The sequence below is a fragment of the Haliotis rufescens genome, unplaced genomic scaffold, assembly GCF_023055435.1.
Source record: "Haliotis rufescens isolate VD_foot unplaced genomic scaffold, xgHalRufe1.0.p SCAF_15, whole genome shotgun sequence".
In the NCBI taxonomy this organism is placed as follows: Eukaryota; Metazoa; Mollusca; class Gastropoda; order Lepetellida; family Haliotidae; genus Haliotis; species Haliotis rufescens.
The window spans coordinates 11,475,800-11,494,015 of NW_025963835.1; the positions used below are offsets into that span (position 1 = coordinate 11,475,800).

Below are 18,216 nucleotides of genomic sequence, written 5' to 3' on the forward strand. Positions count from 1 at the left end.
GTTCTTTGACAAGTTTTACATGCAAAAATGTTCATTGGACATGCTGGATTTTGATAAAAACAAACACGAAAAAATCTCACCACTGTTCAGCTTCAACTTTCACAGAAAAAAAAGACCAAAATTAATGATATTCTCTAACCTGTATCTGTCAGTCCCAGCTACATCTTGACCTTTTTCTTGTCATCAAGAAATAAACTGCAGATGACGCAATATTCTTTATGCATCGGCTTTATGCATCGTAGAAACTAACAGTTTTAGCCCACTAGTCCATATAATGATAACATAGCAAAACCCTTAAAAATGGCAAATGTCTACTAGTCCTCATGATGCCTTAACTATTGAGCAGTTTGACAAGGACTACAGGACTAGTGCCAATTTCTAACGCTGGTCTTACTTGAATTATTCTCAGACTCCAAGGAACAAATACCATTTTGGTTAATGTCTTGGTAACAATAATAATTCAGCTACCAGTGTTGCTGGAAGAAGGGTGAAAATGAGTATTCACATAGAAGTGAAAGATGAACTAATCCCTCCAGTGCATCAGTTCTGGGACACAATCATGATCCAAGTTCTCATGTCAGCTGCGTCACAATGCAGCTCCCCTGATGCCACATAATCATCATCTCCACATTTAAAACATCAAAATGTAAGCAAAAACCAACATCTTCTTTAATCCACATATTCATTTTATTTCTCAGGAAAGATTAATTAACAGAGAGATGTATTATTTCATACCAGTAAATATCAAGTGATTTAAGTTGTCTTAGTAAACCATTTGGCTTAATGGATCTCTTGGAAAACAGTAATTGTCCACTGCACCAAGATTTATTCAGCTTTAATATGTACTGTATTCCAAACTAAAACATATAATTGTACTTCAATAAAGTTTAATGCAACTGGTTGTGCAGGTGTATACACATCTCAAAACACAAATTAATACCTAAAGAATATTTCACAGAAGAATACAAATCTAAAACAGGACTAATACCTTCCAAGTGTTTTTCAATTTGCCATTTCGATCAGACTTTTTGGTAGCCTACACCATTGATTTGCATTTCTTGTTTTACTAATACCACAAACACTATAAATAAATCTATACACTGAACTGTTTCCAGTGTTAAACTAACATGGGAATAAGTCTCTGATCTACTTAAAAAAAACTTATAATAAAAACAATGCCAATGAGTGGACTTATATTGATGTAAGTATTAACAATGAAATTTCATCAACAAGTCTTGATGATGCTCCATTGATGATACTGACAAAAAAGGATCTCAGTTCAGTACACATGTACTTGAGTCAACTGAACATGCAAGAAAAATAATTTTGTCAAAGTGTACACAGAAAAAATGCACAAATAATATGCCGGAAAGATGACCGTAAAGGTCAAATTATATAACAGATAGTATTTTTAATGTGCCTTACGGATAAAAATAATAAACAGAAACAGTCTGAATCTATCTATGACTTATTTCAGGGTTAAACTGAAAATTTACTCAAGCCAGATGAGACAAAATAAATAAGAACTAAATCATAACAATTACAGACATTAAACAAATATTTGTCTGACATTTGAAAAAAATACAGTATTTGTCATATTAAGCACTCTGCTCAAAGAACCTACTAATGAGTAAAACATTTTGAAAACATAATTTCAAGCGTCTTTTATCATGGACCTAAATATTCCTTTTGTTCTTACTTTGTCCATAAAGTTGTTGGTATATAACATTGAAGAATTTTGCAATTTCACTAATAACAGCATTTGTACAATACCTCTGATGAAGATTAGACAAACCCTCCATAACATATCATATGGTGGTGGATATTTTATACAAACCCACCATAACATATATGGTTGTGGATATTTTATACACCCAGTAAAGGAAATTTACACCAAAAAGGGGGTACCACTGATGAAATATTAATGTTGTGTGTGGGGTTTCTTTTAACTGTTTTAAAAAGCTGACTTCTAACTGGCTTGAACTCGCACATCCTTCATATAAATATCAGACTTGACTCAGGGTTCACCCAAGACAACCTGTGGAGGGGTTGTCAGATCTTCAAGCAGAGAGCTATAATATTGGATTAAAATGTCTGATTTTAACAATATTAAGGAATTTGAAAGCATAACTCAGTAAAAACATAATGGTAAGGAGAGACTATCTTTCAAAATGCATGTGCCCAAAGTGCTTAATATTTAGAATACAGTACTTATATATGTAACCAACTCACACTTAAAGAGATATCCAAGGATACTTGACTGTCAACTGATAAACACATGAAGTAATGGTGTAGGGATACTGTATGATATGATAGTATTTCTTTTAATATAATTTGTATGGTATAGCAATTACTCTGATGAATATTACCAGTAGTTACATATGTCAGTAGGGTATTGGGGAACAGATTGTTTATGAGCAGAGTAATTAATCAAAATCAAAGTCCAAGGCTGATAATGCTATGTTCACAGTTACACTGAGAGATTGTTTTCAGTAAACATCAGAAAAACAGAGCTCACAAATGCAGCACCTTATCAAACAATTCAGTTTGTCCTTTGTGGTCAAGACGATTGATATTATCCTAAATTGAAGGTGAGAACACCAAGATACTGTTTTGTATATTTTATTCAGACTTAGGCATATTGCCTAATTAAATTAAAAAATAATAAATTGAAATGAATAAACCAAATCTGCCCTATAATAAATGACATTAACTTTTAGTTGAATATGTGCATGTAAAAGGTTCTTCGAGAGGCAGTGCACATCGTACAACACTCGTCCACACCCGATGATTCAAGATGTTGCTTCTTTTCACTATCCAAAACAGCATATATTTATTCCAAAACATTGTTTTCAAGATGTAATTATGTTACACTTGAATTCAATGCATAACATTTAAGAACTCATCAATAATGTTATGCAATCTCAGACAGAATTCAAACTTTTTATTCTTTATCCTACCAGAACTGAATAGTAGTATTATGCAAAATAATTAATACTCAAGACCATATTTGTGTATACTGTCTAAAAGTCCCCCTGGCACTCCGTCAGACAAAATATTAAAAACAATAACGTTAATCTGTTGTTATTTTTGCTGAGATGACAAAATTAAAAGTACAGATTATGAGGAGGACAAATTATCACTTGGATTCTAGGCAGGGGACGGTGCCATGTTTTATCATGTTACTGTAGTCACACAGTCCTTGCTTTCAACACTGAGAGCATTCATACACAAGAATATTGTAAGTAACACATAGTGTCAGCATCATCTATACATAACTCAGTGGTGACACACTTCATCATTGTCTCGTCCTGGAATCCCCACAATGGAACAAATGAGGATGCATCTACAGTCTGTACATGGAATTAAATCTGAATACAATTTTCAGCAACAACAAAATCTGTTAAACCAGGTAACCCTTTCAAAACCATACTTCTTTATACAAGGACAGTGCCTTCAGAATCAAAAACTTTGTAGAAAGGGATGAAAAAGACAAATACTTTGCCAGTTTCACAAAGAACACTAACTTGAATTTAGAAGCAACACAAATGAAACTCAAATATAAATTATATTAAAGCAGTTTGGTTCAACAGAATACACTCTCACTTTGGCAGGGATATAAAACAAAGGGAGGTAACCCTCATAAACATCCTGCAGTGGTTAGCCAGAATAAACTGTTCTGAATCTTGTTCAGACAAGGTTGTTCGAAGTGAAACTGAGCATGTTTATGTCTTTTGTCTCCCCCACAAACCATCCCAATATGTACACCCAGAGTCCCCACCCCCAGGCACCAACGCAGACATTGCATAATGACCGGTAGTCAGGCACAAACTAATATACAAACGCCATGGCCAGTAAACACAGACACCATCTGAAACACCATCATGAAATCACAGATTTCTTTTATTTTATTCACTCTCAAAGGTTTTCTTTACAAAATTCATTACTCATTTTAATTTAATATTGTTCAATGAATCTCCAAAATATGTTTATTTCAATTTTGATTTTCATACAATACAGACAAAAGAACTGATAGATGGAAAAGATGAATCTGGTTTTACTGAAGCAAACAAAACTGCTCTAAGCACGCATCCCATTGTAGCTAACCTGTATCACAGATATGTAATTGCACATCAGATATTAAGTCTCTTCATCCTAGCATCTTTACACCACATCATTTTTCCCATATCAAGCATTGTAGCACAGTCTTACTGTATCATTGTATACTGAAGATCAGCAATAAGGGAGAAACAATTTTGTTCAAATTTGTCAATTTTTTACATGGAGTTTTCGAACATAAAATTGAATGTATTTGACAATTAAAAAACAGCTGTTGAACAATAAGAGTTGACATTCACATTATATGAAAGGAAAGCGCAGATAAACTACACATTCACATTCCAACCTGACCAGTCGTAATCTCAACACATACACTCGTAAATTTCCTGATTATTTCGTGATTTGGCCAGAAGCTAAGCAACACATGAAAAGTTGGAATTCCCCCAGTAATTGAGATGAGGGCATTTTCCATCCTCATTTGCTCAACCTCTACGTCCACTGCGATACCACATCTACAACACTGTCCCAGTCATCGTTATCCTTGTCCAATACCTGCAGCTTAATGATGTATATTACACTGATGGAAACCAACCCAACCATCAGATTCAGCTGTTACCTCGTTCCATTTGTGACACAAAACAGGCCCTGTCTGAACTAGCTGCTGAGTTTACAACTCTGGAGTATTATTTACTGGGTCTGTCGATTACAATGCATAATGCTATTTCAGTCCAGTATTGTATCTCGCATCCTTTGTATCGATACAAAACAATGTTTACACAGGAAAGACACTTCCACAGTTCAAAAATAATTGTCAATACACTTACTTAGGCTGTGTCATTGTCAAGAAGATTACAAAATGAACAAATTCAAGTTACATTTCTCTTTTCCTTGTAATTGCCATACAGTTCTACGAGTTATGAGAAAAAGGATTTTTTTTTTTCAGAAACCTTGGTTTGAGGTCCTGTAGAGATAGACAGATTTCAAAAGACTACGGCCGAAACGATTCACCATTGCTCCACAATATTAAACTTGATTCAGTACTCTGTATTCTTCAGTGTTCAATATAAAGTGTGGTCCTGATGTCCTTGAAGTTTGCTCCCATAGAAAATAAATCTAGGGACCCTCATATTCTTAACTTTTAATGACAAGGACCCCTTGCCTTGAACGCTAAATTTCAAATACAGTGTGCCATATCAAGTTCTGACTTCAGTGTATCATTTGAGCCCTGATAATGCTACAGTTCTGACAGTCATCATGCAGTAGATGTATTTAAGTATACAACATAACATTATCTTTCACTGGCATTCATGTTACAGCCTCATATTTTTCTCAGAGAAAAGGGTTGTTTTAGAGGAGTCAGCATTGGTTTGGAAGTAGGGGAAGGATGTGAGATATCATATACAGCGAAGTGTTTATATGGAGGATTGCGAAATACTAACAGCCCTTACTGTCTCTCACATCAGGCTAATATAGTAGGAACGGTACTCCACCATCAGCCAATTGGTAGCTCCACTGAAGAGCAACATCTATTCTTGTTAATGTTTTTGAAAATCTACATTTTCTTTGCTCAGAGAATAAGTGGCTCATACCCTTTCTTTCTAAAAATGTTTCTGACAAACACTAAAAATATTCATGTCATATTTGTTATTTGCAACTTGACAAGTTTCAAAGCTCCCAGAAGAGTTCCCATGTTAGTTCAGTTTGATAAGATTCAACAAAGAGGGTATCTCCTAACAGGACCGAATCCTGATGTCCATAGCCCGCCCTATGTGGATACACGCATCACCACTACTCCGGGGATGTCACTCAGGTACGAGGATGGGAACGCGCTTGTCCTCGGTCAGACAGCTGTGGTGTGTGGTAGCTCCTGCAGAGGCGAGGTTGGCGGCAGCAATGGCAGGCTGCAACATGATGTGGCAGCTGCGACAGACACGCACGGCCTCCTCTAGGTGCTGACGTGGCACGGGGGAGAAGTAATTTGAGCACGTGTTGCAGTAGATGCGACCACAGCTCCTGCAAAAGAATATGAATAATTCGTCAAGAACATGGGTGTGACTTGGACGTAATCATGGTAATGCCACTTTGAACAGTATATTAGTTTTAACGTGATGTCAGCTGAAACATTGGGGAGGTTCTAAAGACATTTATCAGTTTGACACTCTGTGACTACACATAAGAAACTACCATTTTTAGTCCACTGGTCCTTATAATAATAATAACATATAGCAAAACTCTTAAAAATAGCAAATGTCCTTAGGATACCTTATCTACTAGGCAGTTTGGCAAGGCCTATAGGACTAGTGCCAATTTCTAACGGGTCCCCACAAACCTTTGCTAAATGGATCATGTGGGTATCACATCCCAATTGTGTGGATCGATGCTCAATCAATGGTTCACACTCATTCTTTTACAGATCATCATAGCTGGATCATATCGGAGTGCGACGTTAAACAGAGAAACAAACAAAGAAACATTTCCTGTTTAATAAACATAACCTACTATAAGGTGCACTCAACACTTACAAATGTAAGGCTAAAATAGAGCAACACAGAGTGTGTCTAATGCCTTGATTTCCTACCTGCAATGGTGTTTCCTCCTGACGAGACTGAAGGCATAGTCGCAGCCAGCACAGTGAGTCACAGCATGGTCCGGCACCCACAGTGTCATCTTGGACTCGCCGTCATCCACCTGCTCCCAGCTCACGTCTGATGCTGGGTTGCTCACGTTCCCCAGAGAGTGGAAGTCTCCCCCTTCTGTAGACTCGGGCAGAGATGCCTAGGAAAATAGACAAGCTCTCTTAAAGACATTATTTACAATGAGTATGTGATAGTCAAACAGAGGAACAAAACAGCTGTGACACATACACAACGAGAAGGTTCAAAGAAACAAACAAGTAGCAGGCAAACAACATATTACCTCACAATCAGTTCTGCTACCTGGAAACTCTCATCAATGTTTGAAATCAAGATAAAGAGGGTCTTCGCCATAACAATGATGTACAACAACGAGTAGTTGGTCTGTTGATCAAGGTACCATTGTCAAACATCTGCAGGATTGCAGGAACTGTCTTCATTTCTGCATCATCAGGGTGCAATGATACATCCGAGTCAAGGGATATAACTGACTGCAACAGTTGCCATCCTTGCCGAACTAGGCAGGAACTTCTTGGCCCGATTGAAGCGCCATCTGTGGCCAATATGAGTTATGGCCTTGCTATGTACCTATTGATTCCACCTCTCGTATTACTTGCATTTGCTTCATAAAAATGGCGACAACCAGAAAGGCAATCTGATCGATAATCAAAATCTATATTGTGCAAAGTGCATCAAATCAGGTGAGCACCTTGATTAAAAACATGAAAATATTTGGAAAATCCTCTAAAGCTGCATTGGCAGTACACATGCTTTGCAAATCCTGCAATCGTCCGAAATCTGCACAGCAGTTTATGAACTGGATGTTGATTTCGTTATACGATTTTGAATGGACTAAAAGAGTTGTTAGTCAAGGCAATATGTAACTCCACAATTGCACCCTAGTTCGGCAAGGGAGGAAACTGGAACTTTACAGTCAGTTAACATCTCGCGAAGATGACAATGATACAGCCAAGTCGGACATTGTGTCAAACCAATCCTCGTTTTAATCGTTTAGTAAGACAGGTATGTGGTTCTGGAGACCTATTCCGATACAGAGTCCCCAGCTTCCACTTCAGGGCTAGCTTCAGGATATCAATCTCATAGTCTCTTCTAGATGTAAGACCCCTCTTTGCAGTATCGACAGTCATAATCAGGAAAATATGGTATTTCACATGACATCAATGCAGACAAAGAGTTTGGTGTACGACATGTATATTATTCCTTGATGACAGCTTACATTACTCCGGTAGACTTACGATATCATCTCTGTAGTCTGGATATGTCCTGCCATTCCCATTACTGCAGCCATTCTGCTGTAGGATTTTGCGAGCGGCAGCCAACTGTATCTCGAGAATCTGGACCCTGCGCTTGTACTCAGACTCCAACTGGTACATACGCTGTTGGACAGGGTCCACAAAAGTTGTTAGGCCGTCTTTGTCCAAGTGCCGCCCTAAACCATTGTAATGGCGGCTGAGAGGGGACTCGGACATCTACAAAAATAGAAAAACAAGTTGAACATGGTCATTGTGGTGATGTCCAATTGAAATTCAGAATGCAGAAGGATTATATGAAGCCTGCATTACAGGACATAAATCAAATTGTACATGCCATTACTTTTAAATGAGTGAGTGAGTGAGTCGGGTTTAACACCACTTTTAACAGTATACAGTTACAGTTATACAGTTATATCACGGCTTAATGTGGGAGGAAAGTCCGAAGTGATGCAGGTCTCAGACGTTTACCACTTCGGTGAAACCCAAGAGCACGGGTATGGTGCTGACAAACCTAGAAACATAATTGAGGTGAACCTAGATTTGAACCCACAATCATAGGTTTCTGGCGTGCCCAAGGGACGCAACTCTGCACAACGAATCGCGGCGCCTTAAACAACTGGGCCACCCGTGCCCCTCACGTTTAAATGAAACAAGAGTGGTGCACACAGCTTACATCATGGTACATGTTTATACTAAACGTCATATATATGAACAAAACAACATAACACTCTTTGTCCAGTCCACTAGCCCCAACATGCAGTGTGGTATTATTTTAAGTAGATTTGTCTTATGGAATAGAAGAAGCTTATCTTACTGGACCTGATGAATGTCACTAGCCAGGACTTGGTTCTTAGCATAAGTTTTAGTAGATTTTTAGCCTTATAACATGGACTATTCTTTGCTGAACTTACTAGACCGGACAGATTTATACTAGACTCTGGCTTCAGACCAGTCCTCCTAGTCGCTATAACTGACTTACTATCCTACATACAGGTACATGGTACTTGAAACTGGAACAAAACATGAGACAGTAAGAAGAAACAATTTCCATTCTGAACAATAGTAGTGTTTTTGTCTTCATAAATTGATAACAATAACATCTTCAACAGACTTGTGGATCAGTAGGGCAGCCGACTGGTTAATATGCTTGTCACCCTAAAGGCCCAAGTTTGATAACCCAAATTGTCACACCAGTTGAAGCCCATTTCTGGCGTCCTCCGATTGCCTAAATATAGCTAAAAGCTGAGTAAAACCTAAGTCATTCACTCGACAGATTTGTAATGGTAATTCATTATTTCAATCCCTACTGTCTAAACATAAGCCAATAAATATTCAGTAAATACTTTTGCATCATAACTCCTAATCAAACACAGACAACACAAACTGAGTGATCTGTTAAGCAATGTGGTCCATTACTCCATACCTTGCCATCCCCGGTGCCTGGTGTGGGCGGACATGTTGAGTTTGGCGTTCTGGAACTGACAGGTGTGGGGAATGGAGACGTTGAAGGGGATGGACTTGCACTTGTCTTGTCTTGCCGTGAGCACATAACATTATTGCAGTTGAGACGCATTGGGATACAGTGAGACAACTGTCTCAAATCTCGGCTAATCGAGCGCTTTTCTCCGAAAGCGCTATGTACATTAGAGTCACTGATATCTGTTGTACTGGTGCTAATACTTGTGTTCTGATGTTTCAGGTAATCCTTCGATGCAGCCTCCTCTTCATCTGCTACCCCATTCACATCCTCATCGACACCCTCATGGCAATTGTTTGCATAGCCATTCACAGTACCATGACTTTGTTTCCGCTCCCCATTATCACTCAAATCAGTTATCGTATCAGTTGAACTTTCAACCGATCTCAAAGTCCGTTCAGACAATTTTTTACTCATGATATCAATTGTTCCTCTTTGGGTTGGTTGTCTGTCGTTATTGTGACCTTCAGAGTCAACAGGAAGGTCATTGCAGTTCAGAGCGTCCTCACTGACTTCCTCTTCACTGATATGGCCGTTAACAAGACCATTTTGTAATGTACTTTCACTGCTTTCTTCCTCTGTATTATCCTGACTGATTGGAACACCAGTCTCTTCCACGCACCGCTCTATATCAGAATCAGAAGTCTCGCTTTCATTATCACATAACCCATCAGATTCTACTCCATCTGAAAGCCCATTCTCTACAATACCATTCTGGATAAGATCCATTTCATCATGGCCGTTCTCCATCACAGTCTCGTCTTCATCGGATTCATCTTTTTCATTTCCTGTCCCATGACTTGAATCTACTTCTTTTGCAAGAAGCATTGCTGTATCGGGTGATCCATGGATGATGTTCGGATCACTCATCCTGCGCCCGGGAATACTTGGATGCTCCCCTAATTTGTTGAGGCTCTCACAGGATCGTGTTTTCTGAAGTCCTGGGGCTTCCTGGTCTGGTGTGATATCACTGTCGCTTGTCTTCAAACACTCGTCAAGTATGTCAGGACTCGTCTCCAAGGAGTTCTTGGACAGATAGATCGATTTCCACAATTCTAGTTGATGCATTCCATAGTCGGGATACAGAACCTGAAATAAATTATTTGGTATTAATGATTTTTAGGAGCATTCATCCATAATGAACTTTACTTGCATTCTACACTGCGTGTGCCTGTGTGCGTGCATTTTTTTGTACTAGTCCGGGCTAATGTCAAATTTATAGTGCCAGCCGACTGCGATGCCGAGCACCAGACAGGATAACCACAAGTGCCATAAATAAATGTCTTTTGGTATGATGCAGCTGGGTGGTCAAAACCTGGACATTCCACTCTGCAGGCGGATGTTCTACCACTATACCACGGAGGCAGTGTGGACATATTGAAGACCTGGGTGCCGTTGTACAAAGTGATCTTAGCGCTAAGGTGATTGTAACTCCTATACCTTAACATAGACTTACGACAGTCATAGTGCTAAGGTTGTTTTGTACAATGAGACACTGGTGTGATGCTTGGTGTCAGCTGGAATATTGCTGAAAGTTAAGAAAACTCTCAACTCCCTCTGGATCACACATAGTGGCATCAGTGAACATGGTCTTATGGCCAGTCGCCCGGCTGGCTTAAAAAGTATTTGCGACCTGATCAGGGGTGTGCAAAAACTGATGCCCAACTTGCCCAAATCATTTCATGAAATCAGCAGACAAAAAAAGTAATCAGCTTCAGTTTCCCATGGAAAACCTTGCAGTTCAGAAGATGTTTAGTCATCTTTGATAAAATATTTGTAACAAGTTCTAAATGTAGCACTAAAAAGGATAACACATCATAAGAATGACCTTTCCAACTTACAACAGTGTATGTACTTCCTTGTTCTGATTTCGATCATACTTTAGGACAAGCTCTCTGATTGGTTTTCACTCATCTAGACATGGATGAATTCAATATCAAAATGAAACAAGAGTCATCCGAAGATGACATATCCCCCCGACGTGGCATGTCGGTAAACTGTGTGTACCTTCAAATGTATTTAGAATGGCAAGGAAATCTTTTTGCTTGATGCCAAAACCAGAAATATAATGAAGGTTATTAAATATTGGTTCATGTAGCTCACTTTCTGATGATCTCATGAAATTGTAATAACAATAACTTCGCAGATTCGCATATGAATAGCTCTGTAGTAGCCTCATGACACAAAGGCATAAAGAGAATGTACTAGGTTACGTAGCTCACATCATTTATAGTATATGATATTGGTAAACAGTACACCTTAGAATTATATGTCAGGGGCTACAAATTAAAAAGATTGAAATATAACAAACTGCACTACTAGTGAACATGATTGATATGTGCATAAAGTTTGGTGAATCTCTGTCGCAAGGTTTAGAAGATATACTCCAGACGAGGACATTACCCTCGTAATCGTAGGTCCATCAATTTTCAATTTAAATTGAAAAAAGAAAAAAAAAAGAAAAAATCTGTTAATAGCAAAGGCACCACTACATAACCTGCTTGATAGGTGTAAAAACTTTTGAGAAGCTAAGTTGTATGGTTCGGGAGCTAGGGTCCGGACAAGAGCACTACCCTCAAATTTCCTAAGTTCATAATATTTCCATGGAAATGACAAAAATATTAAATTCTAAAAATCTCTAAATAGCAAAAGGCACTTTCCCTGTCATTATGTCGGGGGGATAATAACGCAGGCAGTAAGAGATTGATTTTGGGTCAATTATCTGGAAAAGTAGACTTTTTCTCCAGACAAGTGAATTTTTCATATGCCAAGTTTTACTGAAATATGTTCATTCGCCCAGAAACGAACCCTACGCTTGTCAGAGACTGACATCAAAACATACAAAATAAAATCTGGAAAAATTTCAAAATAGCAAAAGGCACCAGTCAAGCTGATGAGCAATGCATATGCTAAGTTTCATAGAAAACATTGAAAAAGTTACCAAGTTATGGCTCAGAACAGGTTGGGAATGATGGCGCTGACAGAAACCAAGCCAAAAACAATAGACCCTTTGGGGGGAGGGGGTGGGCATGGAGAGACATAATAAAACAGGATAAAAAAGGGAGGGTCAAATATAAACAGTCAACTGAGAATAGATTGTTGAAACTATCACAACTATCACACATGTGACAGTCAAAATACAGGTCTTCATCAATCATCTGACCACATAACCATCAGAAGACACAGAACAGTGCCACTGACTCACATGTGGGTCCGAATTAGGATTGTAGAGCAGATTGACGAACTTGTCGTTGTTGAGTAAGAGTGTCCATACAGACTCTGTTTTCTCCGAGATCTTGTTGACTTGCCGTTCGCGGGCATTGTTGCACAGGAATGTTCCAAATAAGCGGGAATAAGTATGTTGAACCAGCTTTACCTGGAAATGAAAAAATCCACAACTGTAAACCTATAGATCATAACAGAATGCATGTATCTACTGTTTTGAGTAGCTGTATCAATGTAAAAATTGAGGAATATCATCAGACTCTTCTGGCAGGAAGAAAGTTAACATTTTACAGAGAATCCCATTTAAACAGGAGTACAAAATGCCAACTACGAAATCTCATTTTGCTATGATCAATATTCATTCAGTTCACAAAAAAAATCAATGATATACTTTGGTTGAAGGGGAAAATACATAAAGATGTAGCATCAGTCCTGCTGGAACGACTACATCATTTTTCTATCCTGTTTTTGTCCTGTTACACAAACACTGAAATGGACTGGGGACTAGTTTGAATTAACCATGTCTTCTTCTGCATCAAAACCAACTGACTAAAGTACTGCATAAATTCAAATTTGCCTTGTATTATTTCCCCAACCCAGATGTCAAGGAAATATTTAGTGAATAACCTATGAACAAAACATTTACGAACTTCTTCAATCTTGTTACTATGGTGTCATTACAAAATTCATAAAATGTATCAATATATTCAAACTGAATTTCCCTTCAAGGACTGCAAAGGACTGCATGTGTGAGTTTTGAAATGTACAACATTTATGTGTTAGGCATTGGAAGTTGATTGTGAGGATGGGTTAGGAGGGTGGGAGTGTCCAAAGCATATGACTGATGTTACTTTGCATAGACTAAGAATTGTCGGAAACCTTTCTTCAGTTCAGAAACACCTAGGGGACTATTTAATATATTCATGCAGGCTCTCTGTGAACGTATCTAGACACGTCAGAAGATATTTGCATGATTCTTCTTTCCAAATAAGAAAAACCAAACATCATATTTTCACCTAACATCCTTGTATATAGGAACATGTCCCCTGAAACTGCAAACTGGCAGTTTGTTAACTTCCCTATTGCCTACAGCAACTGCACTGATGAAGTAGAAAACATGTACAAATCAAATATTTCCTCCAATTTTAAGACAATGAGGACTGTGCCTAAATTCCATAAATATTCCACATAACTCATCATGACTGAAAGTGTTACTTAATAGCTATGTCCGTGCATAGATTTACGTTTACAAAATGAATACAAAACTAGTGTTGGAAAGAGACTATAGTCTCTTTATAGGAGAGGAAACAGTCTGTGATATAAACAAGCCCTAATTTCAACATACCAGGAAAGCTTCATTGAACTCGAAAGCACATGGAAATTTTCTGTATACTTGAAAGACACAATCAAGCCACTGTAAGAAGATCGGTGATCGTTCATTTGGGTCATCACAGTCAGTGGAATGGCCACAGCGATCGGCAAACTTGTGACCGAAATCCAGCCATTCTCGTTCTATTAAAGCATGGAAGCCCTGGAAAGTGCAAACATGAAAATACATCAATTCTACTTCCGGAATCAACAGAAGCAACTGATTTCTTTGACTTGAACTATGCTATGGTTCATAGATAATTTCTCTATAGATTTTGCATATTGACCAATTGTTGTATGAGGTTTAGTTGTTTAAAGTTGGTTCAGAACATCTTCCCAAGGCAAGTGTGTCCACTAGCCTATGTCAAAGCTACCCTTGCCACATCAAGGCAACTTTTCTTGGCTCTACCCTGGCGCCAACACGTGTAGATCACGAGGTGTTCCCCTTGTAATAAAAACGCGAATGGCAACTATGACAAACTAGTCAGTCAGATAACAAAAACATTCAGACAAGCACAAGTAATCGCTGAGACGAAAAAGACATATTTGTGGCAACAAAGACAGATAGTGGTAAATCACTTTTGTACGAATATGTACCAGTCGTGGATGATCACTTCAAGGACAACATTCTCTCACTGGACTATCCATATGTGCGATAGTCCAATTATATACTCAACAACAAAAGTTCCTGTGACACCAATATTTTAGTGTATTTTTCAATATTGTAGTACATGTATGGAATCATCGTGCTGACAATCAGTCAGAAAAACAACAAAATTATGCAATTATTCAACATTACGAAATGCAACGCCTGTCCGAAAATGAGCATCTGCTTGAAGCAGGATCGAGTCAACGTGATGTTGCAAGACAATTTAACATCCACAGAAACACCATTAGGTGTTTATGGCAACGTTGGCAACAGACGAATGCAGTCAACCTCGGAGTGGCAGGCCACGCATAACCAATAATCGACAAGACAACTGGATTCGAACAACACGCCTACGAAATCGATTCCAGCCAGCAACAGTCACTGCAAGAAGCATACCTGGCCTTCGAGGAATTTCTTCACAAACCGTACGTCGTCGTCCAGATGTGCAGGGATCGTCGCCAGAAGACCCGCCAGATGTCACATTTTGACAGGAAATCAAGCACGTCTACAGTGGTGCAGACAGCGTCTACGCTGGACGGCCATGCAGTAGGGACAAGTTTTATTCGCTGACGAGTCTCGTTTTCACCTCAGCCAAAGCGATGGACGGATTCGAGTGTACTGACGTCGAGGTGAACATTACCTCATTCATTGTGTTATGGAAGATCGGTTCGGGGGCGGCAGCGTTATGGTATGGGGATTACAGGAAGACGGAGGACCCGTTTGATAGTGGTAGAGGGAAATCTCAATGGACAGCGATACCGCGACGAGATCATTGGCCCTGTTGCTCTACCGTTTTTGCGTTGTCATGGCCCCAGCATTACCTTTCCACATGACAACACCCGGCCTCATACTGCTCAACAAAACAACGTGAATGTCATCCCCTGGCCGGCTCGCTCCCCTGATCTCTCACCAATCGAGCACATGTGAGATGAGATCGATCGGCGCCTTCGACGTCAACCACGGGTTCCACAGACACTCCAGGAACTTCGAAACATGCTCCAGCAGATATGGACAGATATCCCACAGGACTTTGTGCGATGCCTGGTCCATTCCATGAGATAAAGATGTGTTGCTTGCATTGCTATTAATTTGTAAATTGACATTTTGGCATGTTCATGTTTTTTTATGAAATCACGCATTTTCTGAAGTCAGTATGGCAAATTAAACCATTTGAACACTTACAGGAGTCTTTTATCTGTTGCAAACCGAAATTGTTTCAGATTTGGTAAATAACATAACTTTGCATTAAATCTTATTCAATGTCACAAGAACTTTTGTTGTTCAGTATATTTATCACAGGAAAGTGGGCTTGATGTGGCAAGCATGGAAACAAGACTTTGATAAAAAGGCTAGTGGGCACTCTTGCCCTGGGAAGATAGGTTCAGAATGGCCATTGAATTCCTGGCTCAGAACCTACTGCAACACAAACCTGATGTCACCATAATGGTTACAAATATGGTAAATTTTGAACAACGACATGAGTGATTTAGGAATTACACCACTGTCAGCAATATTCCAGCTATATCATGGCAGATTCAACCAGAAATGGGTGTGGAATGGAACCCGGGCCTTAAGTGGAGTGAGCAAACACCTTAACCACTTGGCTACCTCAACCACCCAAAATGTTTTCATGGTAGAAACTCTAGTCTTACTATCGATCTACATGGCCAGGAATCCTTGTAAAAGTGTTTCAGAATTCTAACTATTAAAAACTCTAAAGTTTAGCTGATATGACAATATCTGAGGACAAAAATGATCAATTATTCTAGCTGATGTCTAAATGGTTTGACTCCATTTACAGAAGATGGTTTTCATAAGGGGGAGAAAGTAGCTGTACCTTTATTGTCCTGTAGTGAGGGTCAAGGAGAACTTCAGCCAAGGACACAATCTGCGGTGTCCTATCCCAGCCATCTGAGCAGTGGACAAGCACTGGACGAGCCTCCTTGTCAATTGCATTGACCACCAAGGTAGCAGCCCTCAGCAGTGAGGAATTGTACTGCAACCACTTGGTGTGCTCCAGAGATGACAACCAGCTGGAAAACACAGCACACCCCACTATTGACACAGACAGTTCACAGCAACATTGTCACATATAACAACTTGACAGCTTTAGGAATGGTATCTTACTTACGAACAAAGACATGCATGATCTCTGCTTGAAATATTTTTAGCAAGATTACTGAATTCAAGTTATCAACGAGGAAGAAACATTTAACCTTATCTAGAGAAAACATTAGCAAGCAGATTTAGGGATCAACCCCCCTTATTTTTTAATAACATATGGACCAAAATTAAATACTTTTTACACATAAGAATAAAAGGGTCTCATGCAGATCTATATGTGCTCTATATATACAAAAATTCATTTCAAAATTTCTTTTGTTAGCAAAATAAAAAAATGATAACAGTGAAAAAATAAAAAAATAAAAAATATATAACTAAAAGTGTTGATGTGAAATGGGGTTTAACGTCGCGTCCAAGATTATTGCACTTATATAGCGATGTGCATGCACGTGTGTGTGTGTGTGGCTGCTTGTACTAGTCCAGACTGATGTCGATTTATAGTGCTAGCACACTGAGATACCATGCCGCAGTTTAACATGAATATCCCACACAGACACAGTATACTGACTCCGAGCCGACCAGCCCGTGTTTTAGCCCCTTAATGCCGAGAGCCAGACAGGGTAACAACAAGTACCATCTTTTAACGTCTTTTGGTATGACGCGGCCGGGGATTGAACCCCGGACCTTCCTCTCTCCGGACGGACGCTCTACCACTAGACCACGGGGGCGGTCATATAAATAAATAAAGAAAAAATATATAAATAAGTTAAATAAAAAATAACATGAAATAACAGGACAGGAATGAACTTAACTGAACAGAAGTGAACCCTACCTGCTCCAACCATCACACACAAATTCTGTGCTCAGGATAATACTTGCACATTAATCTAACCAGGCGTTCAATGAATCAAACAAGGCTTGACACATATGTACTCGGGTGGACAGACTCACCTAGCTGGATCAGGATGCGTGCTACACAAGGTTCGGAGGGCTATGAAGCTCTTCCTGATGGTGTGGATGTTAGCCAGGTTCATGAACTGAATCTCACAGGTAGGGTAGTAGTCTGAAGATACACAACAAAGAAATAAGCCTTCACACATCACAAGGATTCTAGTTTTATTTATATGAAATACTCCCAAGCTTCAGTCACATGAGTACTTAAAGTAAAATGTGCACCTTGGTCTTTTTTGTCATCCCACCTAAGCAACATTATCAGAGGTTTAAGGTCACCCCACACTGAAGTTCCACTGTGCAGTTTGTTGGCATAATTTTTATTTTGTGTGTGTCAATGTTATTTTCAATAGCAACCAAATTAACAATTCTTTAATATAACTTCAGTTAATGTGTAATGGCATGACAGATTAATTATAGTAATCTGAAACAATTGTGTGTTCTTTAACTCCTTTTGAGTAGTATATGTCCTCAAAAGCATGATTTGTTTAGTAACTATTCATAGGTAATAAGTAA

The 18,216-nt window shown here is 38.9% G+C and overlaps 1 protein-coding gene across 7 annotated transcripts in view; it reads right to left on the reverse strand.

Moving 5' to 3' along the window:
- Positions 1–668: 668 nt before the first annotated feature.
- Positions 669–18,216, reverse strand: part of LOC124110429 (myotubularin-related protein 3-like) — a 46,604-nt gene continuing 29,056 nt past the window's right edge. For all 7 annotated transcript variants that reach the window (XM_046469796.2, XM_046469797.2, XM_046469803.2 and 4 more), the window contains 8 exons: positions 17,701–17,812; positions 16,523–16,718; positions 14,014–14,199; positions 12,649–12,819; positions 9,390–10,532; positions 7,949–8,182; positions 6,638–6,834; positions 669–6,072 (listed from right to left, as the gene is read on the reverse strand). In XM_046469796.2, coding sequence (XP_046325752.2) covers positions 5,862–6,072; positions 6,638–6,834; positions 7,949–8,182; positions 9,390–10,532; positions 12,649–12,819; positions 14,014–14,199; positions 16,523–16,718; positions 17,701–17,812 — 2,450 coding nt within the window. In that variant the 3' untranslated portion in view covers positions 669–5,861. The remainder of the gene's footprint in view (positions 6,073–6,637; positions 6,835–7,948; positions 8,183–9,389; positions 10,533–12,648; positions 12,820–14,013; positions 14,200–16,522; positions 16,719–17,700; positions 17,813–18,216) is intronic.